At 41.5% G+C, this 21,542-nt stretch overlaps 1 protein-coding gene and 1 long non-coding RNA gene across 2 annotated transcripts in view; one reads left to right on the forward strand and one right to left on the reverse strand.

The window, feature by feature from the left end:
• The window catches only part of AGBL4 (AGBL carboxypeptidase 4), a 1,134,440-nt gene that overhangs the window by 185,721 nt on the left and 927,177 nt on the right, over window positions 1–21,542 (reverse strand). Inside the window, exon 9 of the mRNA XM_072127046.1 lies at window positions 13,342–13,453. Coding sequence (XP_071983147.1) covers window positions 13,342–13,453 — 112 coding nt within the window. The remainder of the gene's footprint in view (window positions 1–13,341; window positions 13,454–21,542) is intronic.
• Window positions 1–21,542, forward strand: part of LOC140103801 (uncharacterized) — a 76,179-nt gene that overhangs the window by 27,581 nt on the left and 27,056 nt on the right. The window lies entirely within an intron of this gene.

Raw genomic sequence — 21,542 nt, forward strand, 5'->3', positions numbered from 1 at the left:
TAAAAAAAAAAAAAGTAGAACGTTATTGTAGCCCTAAGAAGGGCTGTTGGGTTCTTTGAGAATCACTCCTGCCTAACAGTAAGCTAATAGAACACCCTAACGCTTTCCCTGACCAGCAGCAGCTCTCTCCCTAGCGGCATCCAGACACAGAATGATCCGAGCAGCGCGGGCAGCGGCTAGTCTATCCCAGGGTCACCTGATCTGGCCAGCCAACCACTGCTATCGACGTGTAAGGGTACCACGTCATGCTGGGTGGGGTGCAGAGTCTCCTGGCTTGTGATTGGCTCTGTTTCTGGCCGCCAAAAAGCAAAACGGCGGGAGCTGCCATTTTCTCGAGCGGGCGAAGTATTCGTCCGAGCAACGAGCAGTTTCGAGTACGCTAATGCTCGAACGAGCATCAAGCTCGGACGAGCATGTTCGCTCATCTCTATTGCTGACCATGTCCATCCCTTTATGAGCACAATGTACCCTGTAACATCTGATGGCTACTTTCAGCAGGATAATGCGCCATGTCATAAAGCTGGAATCATCTCAGACTGGTTTCTGGAACATGACAATGAGGTCACTGGACACAAATGTCCTCCACAGTCACCAGATCTCAATCCAATAGAGCATCTTTGGGATGTGGTGGAACGGGAGATTCGCATCATGGATGTGCAGCTGACAAATCTGCGGCAACTGTGTGATGCCATCATGTCAATATGGACCAAAATCTCTGAGGAGCTTCCAGCACCTTGTTGAATCTATGCCACGAAGAATTGAGGCAGTTCTGAAGGCAAAAGGGGGTCCAACCCGTTACTAGCATGGTGTACCTAATAAAGTGGCCGGTGAGTGTATATGCTTCTACTTAGGTTGGTTTTCTACTTTTTTTTTTAAAGAAATCCTAACTCTAATCTTACCATATCCCCAATGGAAAAAAATGTATAAATTTAACTAAATGACATAGGGCCTTTATATTACAAAAAATACCTGTATTGTAGATAATATTATAAAAACTGCAGGCAGTCCAGGGTTACATACCAGATAGGTTCTGTAGGTTTGTTCTTAAGCTGAATTTGTATGTAAGTCGGTACTGCATACTTTTTTATTGTAACCCCAGCCAGATTGTTTTTGGTCTCAGTGGCAATTGGAATTTAAAAATGTTGGATTCTTATAAGAATCAAGATTAACAATGAAGCTTCATTACAGACGCCTGTGATAACTGTTACAGCTGTTTATAATAGTCTAGGGCTAAATTACAGTAAATTACCAACATCCAGAGATCCGTTTGTAACTAGGGGTTGTCTGTAAGTCGGTGTTCTTAAGTAGGTGTCCTCCTTTAAACTTGCTCTCCTTTTTGAATGTATCGTACAGTTTTCGGCAGTGTAGACCGTATTGTTTGTAAATGTAAAAAAAAAAAAAACATTTAAAAAAAGTTTAACGGAAAAAGAATATCTGTATTTTAAAGGACCAGAAGGGGTTATATACCAATTTTTAGGACAATTAGAGCAACATTGGTTCGTCTGAACTGAATCAGAAAGAGATTCCGTGCCAAAAAATCGGCAGATTCATACTGAGAATCAGCAAATCGATTCCCTTATCTCTACTCATGAATACAATGGACTCATAAATGAGTCCAGTATATAATGGACTAGCATTTTATATGGCGTTTTAACATCCATAAATCACAAGTCCCTTAAAGTGCCCTGAATGTGGTACAAGTAGGAGGACAGCGATAAATAGTGGATAAGCGTCTTTAGTGGCACAACCCCTTTAAGACTGTAAGGACACCTTTCCTTTGAGTTGCTCTTCATAAAAAGACCATTGTGTTTTGTAAAAGTTTTATGCGAGGTGCTGTAAAAGTTGTATGAAGAATTTGATTCATTTTTAATCCCTTTTAGCATCATAAAACGTATGTCAATTATTCACATTCTTGTAATGTAATTATATCACCAAGGTGACTTTCTCCTGTATGAATTATACATGTGCAGCGTGTCCCGCCATACACTTAGCTATGTATATACATGTCTTGGCTTATCGCCTTGAATCACGAATAAGTCTGGAGGAAATCAGGGAGTTATTAATCAATTTACTGTCTCGCTATCAGGACAGACCCGGCTGTCTCTCAGATGAGATTCCCTATTTCTGGTTGATAAGATTTTTGGTTGCTGTGATGGAAGGAACTGAGAAGCGCATGTAGCACCCTAACTAATTCCTACCAACATCTTACAGAGGACCATCAGGTCAATGCGTAAGCGGGTGCCTGTAAGTGGGAAAACTTTATTTTTTTACTTTTTTCGTTGATCATCAACTCTAGGCACCACTAGTTCTAAACTGCCAATGGCCTTCAATAATCTTCTCATCTAAGTTTACAATGAGATTTTCCGGCCCCTTTAGGCACCGCTAGCTCTGTTTGGTCTGTATCTCTACCCTACACTGTTATTATACCCATTGGTTGTACTTTTTACCGTTCTACTTTTCTAACATGAATCTTTTTGTCACCAGAGAACAGTTTTGATGGACGAAGAAGAAGTAAAAAAGTTTCGGGATGTAAAAAGAGTCATTCTCCCTCCATCACACACTTCCACATGATAGATTAATGTGAAGGAGATGCTTCCAGGCAAAGCATTTATCTGACAACACTAATGCATTTGTTTCAGCTCCAAAATTAATTTTCTGGTATGAGAGAAGGTCAGGGTGAGACTACAGCAATAGGAGGCGTTTTTGTCACCTCTAACAAATTACCTGAAACGGGGCTGTCACATCAGGGCAATCGCATTGTGAGTAATAAATGTGTAAACCGATTACAATACATGGTCAGAGTTAATTTCTGGAAGCAAGTTATGTTCATAAATGTCATGGCCCCTGCTGCGCGCCAATTTCTATTACGAGTTTTACCGTAACTAAGCCTATGTGACATTAAGGGGGGGGGCTGAGAAGTCTACAGGGAAACATATGGAGGATGCAAAATGAGTAATATTATATCACGTTTATTATAGGGCCGGTTGAAATCTGGGGAAAAAATTAAGATAAAACAATAAAAACTTTATTAACAAATATGTGTTACCTCCAATGAAACAAGGATGAGCTGCGCACTGGGAATGGAACGTAATTCAGTGTGAGTGACAGCTACGTCAGGGTCATGACATAGGGTAGGGATTGCCTACGCCAATGATGGCGAACCTTTTAGAGACAGAGTGCCCAAACTGCAAACCAAACTCCACTTAATTACCGCCAACATGGCATTTTAAGCTGCAACTTCATTCAATCGTATTGGCCCCTGAGGCCACCAATACAGTTGAAGGAAGGAGGACAAATTCAGACTCTCATTGTAGCTTCTTTCCAGGGTCTCTCTGTGCATGAAGAATGGTGGAACCAGCAACATGACTTCCAAAGATAATGCAGTTCTATCAACACCTGGGGCGATGGCCTGAGTGCCCAGAGAAAGGGCTCTGAGTGCCACCTCTGGCACCCGTGCTATAGGTTCACCACCACTGGCCTACGCTATTACCTTCAGATGTGGGATGGGAGTTAAAGGGGTTTTCCTGGAACTCTGGAAAACCCTCTGAAGACCCTGTTAGAGGTAACCAAATCCCAGGGCATCACTTTCTCTATATATCTCCGGCACTGCTTAAGCCACCGATTGGCCAAAGTAGGTCCAATGACCACTGTAGGAGTCAGAGAGAGGTCCCACCATCACAATGCTGGGACCTGGAACTGGAGCAATACACCTTTTTTAAAGAAGAAAAAAATTACACAAATTGGTTGTCACAATTCTCTAAAACCAGTGGAAAACAGATAAAGAACCCCAAAAACACAAACAAGCCAGGCCTTAGAGCTTCCTGCAAGCCACCAGAGATGAGCGAAGAATTGGACTGTAAGTCATTCCAGTTCTGGTCTGTTTGTCTACTTAGAGGAATTTCCCGGGGTCTGTATGTATTTAGAGGTCTGAAGTAGAACAAATCATTCATTTTGGGGAAGCATCGGCAAATTTGAGAAATTGATAAGACTCAACTCAGGTCCAAATCTATTCAGTCTGAACCAATGTTTCTTTAATAGTTGTGGTAATTGGTACATAACCCCCTCTATTCCTCGGCAATCGGACATTAACAAAAACCATCAAAAAGATTTTGAAATCAATGGACATTTTAACACATCTATTAGACTTCCATTATTATGCATATAAAGAATTTGTCTAAAGGAAATCTTAAAATATTCAGACTTTATTCCAAATCACCAGATTTGCAACCAGTCTATAAATACATTGGGGCTTATTCACTAAGGGTCCTGGATCACACTTTCGGCGGACTGTTTCGAGATTTGCGCGGTTTGCGCAGCTTTGACAGGTATTTAACAGGGGTTTGCGCTGGGATTGTGTTGCATGTGATCAGATTTTGGCGAAGCTGCACTGGCTTTCATGCAACAGAAATGGGGGGGGGGGGCGTCGGACCATCCGACTGATTTGGACTGATCGCAGGATTTAAGATTCAAAATGTGTTGCAAGACAATCCACTTACATGCAACAGGAAGAAGAAAGTAAACTCTGGCGGACCTGACCGCTCAGGTCCTTCTTCTTCCCGGTGCATGTAAGTGCATTGTCTTGCAACACAATTTGAATCTTAAATCCCGCGCTCAGTGCGAATCAGTCGCACGCCACCCGCCCCCCCCCCCCCCCGATTTCTGTCGCATGAAAGCCGGCACCACTGCGCCAAAATCTGGTCGCGTGCGACACAATCCCAGCACAAATCCCTGTTAAGTACCTTTAAATACCTGTCAAAGCTGCGCAAATCCTGACACCGGCAAACAGTCCGAAGAAAGTGCGATCCGTGACCCTTAGTAAATAAGCCCCATTATCTCTAGTCTGAGGTTGATTAGATGATCTTCTTTGGAGTTTATATTGTTTTAGAGGACAGCCATAAGGTGCTCAGGTGACGTGAGCCTGAGCGCCTCAGGCTAATTTACATATTTTTATAAAGTCTTTTTCTTAGCAATCCCGGATCATCTTCAAAGTACACACTGGTGTCCAGGGGCCTATAGCTGTAGCAGCCATAGAAGCTAGAGGGAGAATGGGGTGGAATGGAGCAGGAATGGGAGTGGGAAATAGTATCCTCAATGTGTGAGGCCAACATCTGGGTGTAACAATAGCCTATTTGGACTCTTTGGGGCAGATTTACTTACCCGTTCTCTGCGCTGGATTCGGGTCAGGCCGGGATTCATTAAGGTAGTTCCTCCGCATCGGAAAAGCATCGGAACGCGCTGGAGTTCACCGAGCCGGGCTGAGTGAAGGTAAGTGCAAGCTCCGCGACAGATTTTTTTTTTAAAATGCGGCGTTTTTTCCGAATCCGTCGGCTTTTCGTTCGGCTACGCCCCCCAATTTCCGTCGCGTGCATGCCAGCGCCGATGCGCCACAATCCAATCGCATGCGCCAAAATCCCGGGGCAATTCAGGGAAATCGGCGCAAATCGGAAATATTCGGGTAACACGTCAGGAAAACGCGAATCGTGCCCTTAGTAAATGACCCCCATAGTGTGTATTTCTCTGGGTGGCAGTGCCTGCAGTTTAAAAGGGATGTAGGCTCACTTTAAGGTTTTAGACACTGGGGCAGATTTACTTACCCAGTCCATTCGCGATCCAGCGGTGGGTTCTCCGACACTGATTCGGGTCTTCCGGCGATTCACTAAGGGAGTGCGCCCGATGTCCACCAGGTGTCGCTGCTGCGCTGAAGTCCGTCGGAGTTCACTGGAGTTCGGCTTATTCGGGGCAATTTGGCTTAAATCGGTAATTTTCGGGAAACCCGGCGAAAAAACGCGATTCGGGCCCTTAGTAAATGACCCCCACTGTCTAGGCTTAGGCCCCTTCCACACTAGCGTTTTTCACGTGCGAGTTCTGCGCGTGCTTTTGACGCGCAGAACTTGCATTGAACTCTGTCCCATTGTTTCCAATGTGTCTTTCCCCATTTGCATTGTTTTGCACGCGCGTGCTTGCGTTTGCTTTGCCCCATGTTTTCCCGCCCCATTCAAGTCTATGGAGACGCATCAAAAATGCATTGCACTCGCAAGCATTGCAAGTGCAATGCGAGTGCAATGCGTTTTAAATGGATGGGTTGCTAGGTGACATGAATAATTCCCCTGCTCGAGATCGAGCATTTAATTAAAAAAACACAGTGAAGAATAGAATAAAAACAGTGAACACAGGATCATTTAAGTGAAAAACACAGTAAAGAACACAGTGCAGAATAGATTACAGATGTTCGGCACATCTGCTTACTTGTCGGGAGATACACGCGGAACGGTGCGAACAAAATAGCATGTGAAGAACAATATATATGTGTGTAAAGAACACATTGCAGATGTTTCCATACATCTGCAATGTCTTCTTCATACATATATGCAGGATAAACTCATCCTGTGCTCCAGTGAATCCATTCCCTGTGTAGTGGTCAGACCAGATCACTGCAGGTCAGCTCCCGTTAATTTAAATGGGTTCTAAGCTGCAGTGACTCAGTTCAGCCACTACACATAGAACGGCGCTGTCTTCTTCTTGTTTCGAGTCTCTCCTTATCAGCTTGCTGGTCTTTTGTAGTTTGGGTATTAGATCCCTAACATCAATCTGATATTGAGAACCTATTTTATGGATATTTTATCACTATTTTACCCTGGAAACCCCCTTTAAGCAATTAGCATTTATAGTAACAGAAGAACGCCTGAGCTCCCACAAGTTCCCGGCTTTCCTCGGTGACCTTTGCTGTCTTATCACTTCTTTGCAGCTATCTGCATTACCTTCATATGATGTATTTCCCTGCAGTGGGAGAAACTTAATGAAGACTGTGATGTGACAACTTACTAAACTGCCGTGTCATTAAAGGACAAAAACGTACATAAAAACTTATGGAAACTTATTTGCTGCAGGGCTTGAAAGCCCGGACCCATCAAAAGATTAAACTTGTTTGCTCGAAATGTCGACATTTGAGCGGATTATTCCACATTTAGGGACTTTTATGTTAATGGAAATGTATGTAATGGATCCAAAATGGTGATTTTTGGTAATTATACTCCTGCCTGGCTAATGGAATGTATTGAATATTACTTCTAAAAAGAGAAAATCTTGCGTAGTATGGGATTTATCACATATTATTGCTCATTTTTCTAATCTCACGTACAGGACATAGAAAGGGGATGTAGCATTTGGGATAATTTATTACATTTTATAGAAATTTATACTAAGAGATTGCTCTGTAACATGAAAAGTATTCGCAATGTTAAGGGACATTTAAAGGGGTACAATATTTCCTCCTGAAGGATTAGCCGCATATATACCGTTGTTACTTTCCATAAATGTGTGATACACAGCTATATCTTCTTTCGACTCAAGAAAAGTTACTTGACTTATTTCCATACCTCCCATAGACTGCCTTAGAGATATTTAGGTATTGCCTCTGGAGATCTGTGTAATCATATCTTTGTGTCTGTTGTTAGGAGCAGCAGGACTGTGACATATGGATTTATAATGCAGGATACACTGGGGGGGGGGGGGGTGTCCTCACACTGCTGTGCTCTCAGCTCTCTGTATTAAACTGTTACACAGTCCCTCCTGAAATCCACACTCCCTCGTCCCACTTATTACAGATCACCTGTGATTGCAAATGAAAGGGGTTTGGACTGATCCTGATTCCTTCGTTGTTCCGGTATATCTGTTTTTTTGTCTCTGTGCAGTGGAGGTCTTGGGATCCAATGAATGCCCAGGGCGGAGGAGGCCACTCATTGGCCCAAGTGGATCATATGACCTCTCGTAATGTCTTGCCTGGCACATGATAGGAAGTTTCAGAGCAGCTCATAAAATGGCCGCAGACGGAGGATCATGTGATCTATAACTGTCCTTGAACAATCGCCCTGCCAGGACCTTATTATAATTATTTATGAATATATGGTTACGGTCCCGACAGGGCGATTGCTCATGGTCAGAGATCGGGAATGTCTGGCTGATGAGGTTAAAGACAGGAGGCTTCACTTTACATATCAAGAAAGCGGAACAGAACTTAGAATAGATGTATATTGGTAAATTATCTAATATCCTGCCCCCCCTATACCCATAGTACAAAACACATGAGGTGAAGTTATCAACCTCTTTGTAACCCATCCACAAATACCATTTATGGATCATTCCTCAATGAAGAAGGACGGAAAGCCGGTACGCCAACACACAGTTTGAGGATAGGTACCTTTAACATGTTCATCTCCCGATACAATGGCTTCTGTTTACTGGTGGAACCTGCCATGAAATTATCTAGAAATATGATGGATCATCCAAAACTGGTCTCCTGTAAATCTCTGTCATATCCTGTCCGTTACTCACTGAGCGACTGGATGAAATGTATTTGTGAGTCCCAGCACAGAACTGCAAGAGGGAAAGGTCAGAGGCCTGTACTGGGAATTACCCTGACCTTTACAGACACATCCATCACCCAACCCAACATCAGACATCATCGCTCACTCTGTAAAGGTCCTCTCACCAATAATCAAAATACATTTCTGGTCCTGTACTTTAATCCTTGGTATTATGGGTAGGGGATCATCATCGCGTTGTGGGAAATTTCCACTTTCATGTGTATGGGAAAATTTTTTAAAGAAAAAAATCCACTTTTTGATGCCAACTTTTTGTCAAGTCATTGAAAACTAGAGAATAAATATATGAAATAAGCCATAGGGGATGATGGGGCTCTACTGTACCCCTTTACTGTAAACATTAAATGTTTTACAAACTTTAAAAACTGTAGGAACAAGGTATACTCGAAAGGGTTCCTACTAAAGCAGTCCCTCCTAGGCTCTCGGGCATCACTGGGTCTTCCTCTACATAAGAAAACAGAACATAATAGATGGGAAAGGGTCTTGTTACAGATTTTGAAATTGGGTCCATAGGACTGATCATCAGCACTTGCTATAGACCTGAATAGGACGAGCATGTGTCCTCCTGACAGGCGGATGATAAGCAGTTGGACTCTCACTAATCACCTTGTTATGTCTTATACTGTGGATAGGAAATAACTTAACAGTTGGACAAACACTTTAAAGAGATTGTGTCTTATTTACTAAGGGTCCCGTGGCTGTATTTTGGTCATGTTTTCCGACTTTTCGGGGATCGTGCCGGGAATTGTGTCGCACATTGGCGCATCGACGCCGGCTTTCATGCTACAGAAATCGTGGGGCAGGCCGTCGGCGATCCGACGGATTCGGGCAAACCGCGGGATTTGAATTTGTGTCGCAGGACAAAGCACTTACATGCACCGGGAAGAAGAAAGTGAACTCCGGCGGACCTGAGCGGGGAAGCAACACATGCAGGATATTGGGCCCACAATATTAGTGAATTGTGGCAGCTGTGCATTGGAGTCGCGGAACGCACCTCGGAGATTGGACAGGGTTGGATAAGTAAATGTACCCCACATGGCACATGGTTGAAGTCTTGATGGATATGCATGCTCCACTGAGAATTCTAGGTATGGAATAAGCAAATAGGTTATCCAGGATGGGAAAGGGAATACTACGCCTCTGGTGCGACCTTAAAGAGGTTTTCCCATTAAAGAAAGTGTCGCCAGGTAGAGGAGACCTCTGCTTAGAAGCTCCTGGTTCTCTTCCATATTCACTCAGCACCAGGAGCCATGGTGCCATGTTCAGCAACATGGGCTGGGAGTAGCCTTAGCCCTGAAACTCCCCGACCTGAGTAGAAAGCAATCAGCATATACACTGAATAATGTTTATAACAGCCCAGAACCATCAAACTTCCCTAAGTATTCCAGAGTATCAGGAATAATTGGCAATTATCCGCTTGCAAATGCAAAGGGAAGAAATAAAAAAACATTTTCCAAAATATACATGTTTTTAGTGTCTGGAGACCGAGCTTCTAAAAATGTGGAGAGGTATAAACCTCTCCACCAGAGCAGACTCTGCCCCGCATACATCACTTAAATCAGCCGGCAAAAGAAATATGATGTTTCAATCAATCAGTGCCTGGTTAATGATTCAAAGACCTAACTTGTCTTGAACACAAGCTCCCTGGGAATATTACAGAGAATCCATCTCCTTTCAAAAGCTTAAATAGAACTTTATTTCAAACACTCAGAAAAAACTTTAGTCCGGTCTCCCACAAAGCTTAAACAGATGCCCAGAGGGCTCCGTATGTTAAATATTTCCAAGGATTTTCATTTAAGTAACAAGAAGCTCTTTTTTTTTTTCTAGATGTTTAAAAAAGTTGCCGCATTAACATGCAGAATGGAAATGCCCGGGATTTGGTTTCTTCCAGAATTGATGCGATTTCCATTTTTATAATAATTCCCAATTCTGCTCACTCATCTATTTAAAGCCGGAGGAGACTGTGGATACAATTTATGGGTCTCCAGTCAATGAAAGATGTAGAGATATTGAATATACTGGAGATTCCAGGTGAAAAGATAATGAAAAGGGATCTCCCAATTTTAAAGGAATATTACTTTGTTTCTTGTCTCTCCCTGCACAATGATACTGACTAGAGATGAGCGAGCACTAAAATGCTCGGGTGCTCGTTATTCGAGACAAACTTTTCCAGATGCTCGAGTGCTCGTCTCGAATAACGAGCCCCATTGAAGTCAATGGGAGACTCGAGCATTTTTCAAAGGGACCATGGTTCAGGAATAAAATGTGTTATTTAATTGAAAAAGAATGTCTTCTGATAAGTTAGCAGATGTATGCAAACATCTACAACCTATTCTTCACTGTTCCGCGCGTATATTATCTCCCGACAAGTTAACAGATGTGAAGAACAGTGAAGAATAGAATAAAAACAGTGAACACAGGATCATTTAAGTGAAAAACGCAGTGAAAAACACAGTGAAGAATAGATTACAGATGTTCGGCACATCTGCTTACTTGTCGGGGTGATACGCTGTCCCGGGATCTGCTTCTCTTCTTCCACTGAAGTCTCCCCGTGCTGCCCGATGTCTCCCCGTGCTGCCCGATGTCTCCCCGTGCTGCCCGATGTCTCCCCCGTGCTGCCCGATGTCTCCCCCGTGCTGCCCGATGTCTCCCCGTGCTGCCCGATGCCTCCCCCGTGCTGCCCGATGTCTCCCCCGTGCTGCCCGATGTCTCCCCCGTGCTGCCCGATGTCTCCCCCGTGCTGCCCGATGTCTCCCCCGTGCTGCCCGATGTCTCCCCCGTGCTGCTTGATGTCTCCCTGCTGCTTGATGTCTCCCTGCTGCTTGATGTCTCCCTGCTGCTTGATGTCTCCCTGCTGCCGTTCCGCGCGTATCTTCCGACAAGTAAGCAGATGTGCCGAACATCTGTAATCTATTCTTCACTGTGTTCTTCACTGTCTTTTTCACTTAAATGATCCTGTGTTCACTGTGTTCACTGTTTTTATTCTATTCTTCATTGTTCTTCACTGTGTTTTTTTAATTAAATGCTCGATCTCGAGCAGGGGAAATACTCGTCCGAGCAACGAGCCGTTTCGAGTACCTTAATACTCGAACGAGCATCAAGCTCGGACGAGTATACTCGCTCATCTCTAATACTGACCCATCATTACATCACTACTGACCATGCATGATATCACAGCTTATCTCCTCCCCCCTCCCTGTACAATGACCTCTATATAGATAACACTGACCCATCATTACATCACTACTGACAATAGATGATGTCACAGCTTATCTCCTCCTCCTCCTCCCTGTACAATGACCTCTATATAGATAACACTGACCCATCATTACATCACTACTGACAATAGATGATGTCACAGCTTATCTCCTCCTCCTCCTCCCTGTACAATGACCTCTATATAGATAACACTGACCCATCATTACATCACTACTGACAATAGATGATGTCACAGCTTATCTCCTCCCCCTCACTGTACAATGACCTCTATATAGATAACACTGACCCATCATCACATCACTACTGACAATAGATGATGTCACAGCTTATCTCCTCCCCCTCCCTGTACAATGACCTCTATATAGATAACACTGACCCATCATTACATCACTACTGACAATAGATGATGTCACAGCTTATGTCCTCCCCCTCCTGTACAAATTCCTCTATATAGATAACACTGACCCATCATTACATCACTACTGACAATAGATGATGTCACAGCTTATCTCCTCCCCCCTCCCTGTACAATGACCTCTATATAGTTAACACTGACCCATCATTACATCACTGCTGACAATAGATGATGTCACAGCTTATCCCCTCCCTGTACAATGACCTCTATATAGATAACACTGACCCATCATTACATCACTACTGACAATAGATGATGTCACAGCGTATCCCCTCCCCCTCCCTGTACAATGACCTCTATATAGATAACACTGACCCATCATTACATCACTGCTGACAATAGATGATGTCACAGCTTATCTCCTCCCCACTCCCTGTACAATGCCCTCTATATAGATAACACTGACCCATCATTACATCACTACTGACAATAGATGATGTCACAGCTTATCTCCTCCCCCTCCCTGTATAATGACCTCTATATAGATAGCACTGACCCATCATTACATCACTACTGACAATAGATGATATCACAGCTTATCTCCTCCCCCCTCCCTGTACAATGCCCTCTATATAGATAACACTGACCCATCATTACATCACTACTGACAATAGATGATGTCACAGCTTATCTTCTCCCTCCCTGTACAATGACCTCTATATAGATAACACTGACCCATCATTACATCACTACTGACAATAGATGATGTCACAGCTTATCTCCTCCCCCCTCCCTGTACAATGACCTTTATATAGATAACACTGACCCATCATTACATCACTACTGACAATAGATGATGTCACAGCTTATCTCCTCCCCCTCCCTGTACAATGACCTCTATATAGATAACACTGACCCATCATTACATCACTACTGACAATAGATGATGTCACAGCTTATCTCCTCCCCCTCCCTGTACAATGACCTCTATATAGATAACACTGACCCATCATTACATCACTACTGACAATAGATGATGTCACAGCTTATCTCCTCCCCCTGCCTGTACAATGACCTCTATATAGATAACACTGACCCATCATTACATCACTACTGACAACAGATGATGTCACAGCTTAGCTCCTCCCCCTCCCTGTACAATGATCTCTATATAGATAACACTGACCCATCATTACATCACTACTGACAATAGATGATGTCACAGCTTATCTCCTCCCCCTCCCTGTACAATGACCTCTATATAGATAACACTGACCCATCATTACATCACTACTGACAATAGATGATGTCACAGCTTAGCTCCTCCCCCTCCCTGTACAATGATCTCTATATATATAATATCACTGACTTTTTGATTGTACTTACATGACTGTTGTGCATCTCCAGGATCAGTTGCTTCACTCCATACAGAGTGGGGTGGGCCCAAGGAGACGGGTCCTGCCAGTGTCTATTAAGATCAAACCCCATCAACGAACACCTGTAATAAGAAATAACTGCTCATCAGTGTCTGTATCTCACTTATGAAATTTCCTTTTTAATATAAACTGCTGAAGTATAAATGTATAATACAGAAATGTTAACTCTGTCAGTAATAGATGTAATATATGACTACAATTAATTTACATGGCCTGCAGGGAGTCAGAGGGTGTCCTAGATACACCTCCTGTCTCATCAATGAATCAGGGTGATGAGACACCTCTCCCTAAAGCACCACAGCACGGTGGCTGAGTGGGTAGCACTTCTGCCTTGCAGCACTAGAGTCCTGGGTTCAATTCCTACGCAGGTCAACATCTGCAAAGAGTTTGTATGTTCTCTCTGTGTTTGCGTGGATTTCCTCCGGGTCCTCTGGTTTCCTCCCACACTCCAAAACAAACTGGCAGGTTGATTAGATTGTGAGCCCCATTGGGGACAGGGACTGATGTGGCAAGCTTTGTGCAGCGCTGGGTAATCTGTGTGCGCTATATAAGTAAAGAATTATTATTATTATCTTTAGATTGGCTTCTGTCTATAAGCACAAGCCGGACTATAATACAGTGATTACCAGTATATAGCAACTACTGAAAAAGATGATAGTGAGATCGAAAGAATTACTACAGAGTCTCTTTTTAAAGGGAAACAGAGCATTACATAAGAGTCTATGAGTTCACATGGGAAAAGGACATTTGTGATCATCCCTGTAATGTTTAATGTAATATTTAATGTCTTGCACAGTACAATTATCAGCTTCCCATATCACAATATGATGCCTCTTCTCAGCCTGTCATGTGACCAGGGTGACATCATCTCAGGTCCTTAGAGGAGGCTGATTTAATTTCATGTGATTAGATATATACATGAGCAAACATTTGCTAAAGCTTACTCATCTCAGCTACAACATATCAGGTCCTTAAGCCTCCTAACATTAGCAAACCTTACACCATACATATATCTGTTCACATGAAATCACATTAGCCTCCATGGACTTCCACTCCTCCCCATATTCTCCATGCAGGCTGCTGTGATTTCATGTGAACAGATATATGTATGAGTAAGGTTTGCTAATGTTAGGAGGCTTAAGGACCTGAGATGATGTAGCTGAGATGAGTAAGCTTTAGCAAATGTTTGCTCATGTATATATCTAATCACATGAAATCACAGCAGCCTCCATGGACTTCCACTCCTCCCCATTCTCCATGGAGGCTGCTGTGATTTCATGTGATTAGATATATACATGAGGTAGATTTTGAAGATGTAACAGATTCTCTTTAAAGGGGTTTACCCATGAAGGAAAGTTAGGCCCTATCCACAGGATCCTGCCATGCTAATTAACCCACCCAAAATAAAGACTTCATTAAAAAACTTTGCCCTAATCGCTAAATGGTTCTTATTCATGGCTACCATGTTATATAAATCAGTTTGTAAACCTAAATGCAACTCACCTGATGTGAGTCATTCACTAAGTGGGTCATGCATAATAAAATGTATTTACATTGCCCCGCCTCCTTATTCCTGATTGAAAGGTCTCATAGTCTGCTATATGGAACATTGAGGGAGAGCTCATTGGGCACTTTAAAGTCATGTGACCAAGATGACATTATGTGTGGATAGGGCCTAACTTTCCTACATGGGGAAACCCCGTTAAATCCTCTAAAACATAATTAAAAAGGTCCCATCTTGTTTCATTCAATTTCGTCAATAGGTATAAAGTAAGGTTTAGTGTTGGGGCCCAGAGAACTGAATCGTTTGAAAAATTTGGTGGAGCTTCACTGAATCCATCTTGAATGATTTGCTTCTATCTACACATAACTATCACTATAACTTTTTAACACTTTTTTAGTAACTTTTAGTTACTTTTTATTCATCATCATTATTATCATCGTTGTCCATTTTTCATAATTTTTTTTTTACTTGAGGATTTTTATTGTATTCTTTTCACATGATGATGAAGTTTGTTGTGTCTATAATTATTAAAAATAATATTATTTAATTAGGATTTATATGATATTATTTGTTCCGGTACTATTATATATTTTTTTGCACGTTGACAATTCCTATTATTCCTATTGTTTTTATATAATTTATTATTGTATTACTACTATTACGTGTATATATTTATGAAGATTATTGGTATTTGTTATATTATGTATAATGTTTTGCATTTTATTTATTCCAATAAACATAATTATTAGTGATGATGATGATTATTATTATTATCGTTATTATTATTTATCTTTTTTTGTTTCATTATGAATATTATGATTTGTAATATACCTTATTAATTAAATTCATATTTACATTTTTACAATCCATTTTAATCATTGATTATTATAATAAGAACCATTATTATAATTAATATTATGTATTATTAATTGTATTCGCAGAAATATGGACTTGATTGTTCTTTTACATTTTCCATATCTTTTTGATGATGATTATTATAATTTTTTTTATGATTATTATGATTATTATGATTATTATTATTATTATTGTTATTATTATTATTATTATTATTATTTTTATGTATTAGTTGTATTCATAGAAATAATCACTTTTACAACATTGTTTACAATAGTGTTCTTTTCCATTTTTCATATCTGTTTGATGATGATTATTATAATTTTATTATTATTATTATTATGATTATTATTATTATGTATTAGTTGTATTCATAGAAATATTGAATTTTACAACATTGTTTACAATAGTGTTCTTTTCCGTTTTCCATATCTGTTTGATGATGATTATTATAACTACGTTTCTTATTTTCACTATTATTTACTTTGTTATTGTATTTTTTTTCCCCATTGTATTCCCTAACCCGCCAGGAACAGAAATATTAGCCTTGATTTAACATTTTTAATATCTGACATCCCGCGCACCCGGCCACGTATTAATATTTAAGTAAAACCACGAGAGCGTTTTATAAATAGTCTCAATAATCTCTTTCATCTATCAAGCCAAATATGGCCGCCACTTTTTCATGGATTTTTTTTTTTTTTTCATTATTTTTCATCTGGCGCTCCCCATGAAAGCTGTACATTCGGAGTGTCACTTGACACATTGCTGTAATATATCTAGTGATATTTTTTCATTTGCCAGTTAAGTGGTGTCTTGGAGCTGGAAGACCATGGTTCATGGCTACTATAAAGTGTGTTCTACGGAGCATCTCCTGTGTTTGTGGAGATTCATTCCCCATCTTTTATTTTTATAGTAAACATTTTGTCTGATTAGACGCTGTCACGGCGCGACGCGGCCCGGCCGTGGTGGAAGTAAACAGGAGAAGACCTCCGGATGAATGTGATGCTCTTATTTATGTTTATGGCCATATAAATCTATAATTACTGGGCCCTGCCTCTATATATCGTAAGTGCAATTTAATGACAATGAAGTTTTGTTGCCATAGAAATGAGAGCGGAGAAGTTACCTATCATTTTTCATTCCTAGACCTCACACAGGCGCTGAATTATAGCATTACCATAGTAATTGGCAATTAGTCACCATGAAATAAGCAAAAATATATAAAAAATGCATCACATTTTTCGCGTGTGAAATGTAAATTACGGTCACACGCTGCCCATTCTCTCGGTGGTCAAACAAAGGCTGAGAAGTTGAACAAAGAAAGTGGATTAACTCTTTCCATACAAGACGGCAATGGGCAAAGGATGGTTTTACTAGGACTAAAAGTAAAAGGTGTTTATGGGAGTTGTAGTTATCTATTATCCACAGGATAAGGGGATAATAATGTGATCAGTGGGTGTCACGCGAGTCGGATCCCCATTGAACACAAGAACGAAGTCCTGTTATGATTATGAGCATGTGCCTGGCTGCTCCATTCAATTTTATGGGAGTGTTGAAAATTCCAGGACATAATACTCGGGTATCTACGGCACTCCAATTCCCTTAGGGATGTGTTGTTCGCAAATTCTAAGACCCGGCTCTTTAATGTGAACGACAGGAGTCGGCTCCATGCAGTGAGACGATGGCTCACTTAACCTTGCCACTAATTGGGTAACTCCACCCTCTTTAACCTGATAAAATCGGATTATATGTGGGGGGGGAGTGACTGACTGGACTGATGCTACTTATTATACATTTAGGGAGCCCTTCAGGAGCCAGAAGAGCCGACTCTTTTTAGTGAACTGAGACTAATGATCCAGCTCACTGTGAAGAGCTGGACTGTCCATCACTAATTCATTGTCTACACGAGTGCCGGAGATAACCAAGCTTGACCTCACTACTTTATCAATTAGTGAGAACAGGACCAGCATTCTGAGGTTCAGTTTGGGTCCATTCTTATGATCAGATTGATCACACTGTTATCCTGTATATTATGGATTGGGGATAACAATCAAACCCCTTAAATCAATAGTTATCAACCCTATGTATAGGGTGAATTCACCCATAAAACAGCACATACAGAGGATCAAGGGACCCAAACTGACATCCTTAGGATGTCAATACATAAAACTTAGGCAGAGCGGGGAGCAATAGAGTCCCTGCTCTGCCATTTGAAATGAAGATATGCATTGGGGGGCTCCAGGCATAATTTAGCTGAAGACCCCAGATATTGCCAAATCTTTGCATGTTGATGCATATAGAGGAAGAGGGATGGACTGACAATTCAGCCTGCCGCTTAGTCCTTGTCAGTCCTTAAAAACTGAGCTCAGTCATAAATGTTTAGGGTGGGAATATCACTTTAAAGGGGTTGTCCCAAGTTGTGAATTTAAATGTAAATTCTATCCACACTCCTGGTTACACTAACTGATAATGAGAATGGGGTCCCTGCTCCCCCTGATGTATCTAAAGACATGATGAGCATTCCCCTTGCCAGTCCTTTTAGTGTCTACAGGACCACCGAATATAGCCTAGAACTGTAGCAGTCTCATAGAAAGTAAGAAGAAGTGCAAGGCATATGCATGACCTACCCCCCCCCCCCTCCCACACTTTCATTATCTGTGGGGGTAACTTGAGGTATGGACAACCATAAATAACTTATAGATATGGATCCCACCTCAGGGACCCTGACCTAACTTCAGATTAGTCTGGTCTCCATTGGTAATGGGCAGGGCTGTGATACACTCACAATATGTCACATTAAAATTATCGGGGTGAAGTGGTCCCTCCCAATTACCATGATCCTATATATCCTGTGTAAGCATAGGGCCTCTATAGGGATCGGTCCATCACCCAACTTTCCCACCATCAAATTTTGGATCAGGCTCTCCAACAGAAAGTAGAGCCCCTCGGCTATGTATCATTTACGATACTGGGGTCTTCTTGTGTGGCCTTTAGGACCTTCTCTCGCGTCTTGGTCTTCAATAATTTTCCATTCACTGCTGGATCCCCCACCCGTCTCGGCGGCTCTCGGGCTCGCTGTGAAGGATGGCTTTCCAACTCATACATCTCTGCCAAGTGAATCAGACTTGGACATTTAAACATTACTTATTCATTTGTTATATGCTCTCCTTCCAGCTTCTCCTTAACCTTGTCTCATTGTTTTTGTCTACTGTCTCTCTTACAAATGAAAGGCTCCGCTGGCAGGCTGCTGCGGCTCACAATGAGGGCGATGGATTGATTTTATTTCATGTACATCTGGGAACCGTACTAGCGAGCCCAGCGCTGTACAGAGGGGAGCGCACGCTAAAATGGCACCGCTTCTCTTTGAAGATATTTTTTTATGAACCTATTGTCTGTCATATAGACATTTTCTATTTAATATTCAGTAAAAGTAATTGGAGTTTCAGTGTGATATACACGAAGCCATTGTAGACATTCAAGCTTAAAGGGATAGCACCAAAGCTAATTTAAATAAAATCCACCATCAAAATCCATCTTGATAAAACAAGGACACGTACTCATAGATCCAGGCACCGGGACTGTGGTAATCTTTTTGTATTTGTTATCCATGGCCTCCTTCCTTCTAAAATCAACTTTAAAAATGATGCTAATGAAGGACTCTGGGGGTGTTACCAGAGTTGCTACGTACTGCAGCTTCACAGGCTGTACCACTGTGCAGAAGCACTTCCCCCTCCTACTGTGTGAAATTACAGCAAGCAGAGGATGTGCTGAGGGAGCAGAGGGTCAGGTGATACAGTGTAACAGCCCGTGAAGCTACAGTGCACAGAGGCTGTGGTAACACTCCCAGAGCACTTTAGGCTGATTAGCATATTTTGAAAGTAGATTTTAGAAGAAAGGAGGACAAGGATAACAAATATGAGAAGCTTACCACAGTCACAGCACCTGGATGTATGTTCGAAACAATATAAAAATATGCAAACCTATGTAAATAAAATCCTAATTATCTCTACTATATGGTAATGTAATATGATAATGACGATATGATACATATATATTATACAAACCAGATAAATAAGATAGTAATATATATATAAAACTTCTGGTGATAACTTTTAAGTGAAGTAAAGCAAAGACAATGGGGTGGGGGGACATATATTTGTAGAAAAATGTGGCACAATTTTCCATGGTTCTATGATATGTCCCAAATTTAAAGGGCTTGGCCACCTCAAGTTTTTTGTAATGTGTGTGTAAGTGTGTGTGTGTGTGTGTGAGGGGCAGGATATTAGGCAATTTACCAATATACATCTAGTAATAGTTCTGCTCTGCTTTCTTGATATGTGAAGTGAAGCCTCCTGTCTTTTACCCTATGAGTCGGACATTACTGTCCATAAAATGGCCGCAGATGGAGGGTCATGTGATCTCTATCTGTCCATGAGCAATCGCCCTGCCAAAAACCCTACAATAGTATTTATGAAAGTAAGATTAAGGTCCTGGCAGGGCGATTGTTCATGGACAGATAGAGATCACATGACCCTCTATCTGCCGCCATTTTATGGTAAGGAATGTCTGACTGATGAGATAATAAACATGGGGCGTGCGACACACTTCTGTCTGACTTTGCACAATAAATGTGGACTGGAACGCCCCTTTCAATGCATAAATTTGCATCGCGTCATAACTAGTGGAGCCGCGTCTCGAAACGGTTGCGTGTGACACAAATGTAGCACGAATGCTTCTAAAATACATGGACAAGCAGTTTGCAATAGAAAGCCAGAAAACTGGCGCTATGTGGCCCATGGTCCTGAAGACATATTTAAAGCCTCCGCTATACGAGAAATGTTTTTGTAGTATTTTTGTTATGTTGCACATTTCCATATCCGTTCTATGAATTCATTATAAATACGTCCGGTGTGTGTGCTCCAGTTTATAGCTACATCTGGAGAAAACATTTCCTTGTATTATGTGAGTGATCCGGCTGCTGCGGCGCCCCCCCCCTGGAAGCTCTGCACCGTGTACCGTGATGACCTTGAAAATCCTTCCGAGAATAAGCGCTCTCTCTTTGGTGCCTTCCGTTGTCTTGGTTGAACAAATAGAGGCCATTATGTATGAGTTTCTGAAGTGGCTTTTAAGCCGCACAAACTTTTCCATCAGTAATCAGTGACCATAGAACTTTTTTAGCAATCTCAGATTTGAGGTCAAAGGGCGCAGCAGAGGAGCTCAGTAATCATCTCGCTGCTCTAACGACGTGTCAAGCCTCGGTGCCATCCACCTCTCAGGTGCGCCTCCACGTCCAGCACTTTGCTTGAGGTTTATGTATTTTACCTTTGGGTAAAATTATTTATGTTTTTCTATTCAGCTTGTACACTGAGCCATCTCCCGCTCTATGACCTTATCACAAGCAACAGAGTTTTAATGCTACGGCCCCTGGGTGTTCACTGCGCAAAAACACTAACGGAATGTCAAAGCAGCTCATTCTTCTACTTTTATGTTGTCTTAAATGTTTTGGGGTTTTTTTTTCCGTTACTCTGCCAATTATGTTGTCTGTTAATTTTTTCTGTATTTCGGCTTCAAACCAAAATTTTCAAGACAAAAAAAATCAAATAATACTAATATTTCTGTAGTGTCTATCTTCTATCTATCTATCTATCTATCTATCTATCTATCTATCATCTATCTATCTATCTATCTATCTATCTATCTATCATCTATCTATCTATCTATCTATCTTCTATCTATCTATCTATCTATCTATCTATCTATCTATCTATCTATCTATCATCTATCTATCT

Source organism: Engystomops pustulosus, chromosome 10, assembly GCF_040894005.1.
Source record: "Engystomops pustulosus chromosome 10, aEngPut4.maternal, whole genome shotgun sequence".
Classification (NCBI taxonomy): domain Eukaryota; kingdom Metazoa; phylum Chordata; class Amphibia; order Anura; family Leptodactylidae; genus Engystomops; species Engystomops pustulosus.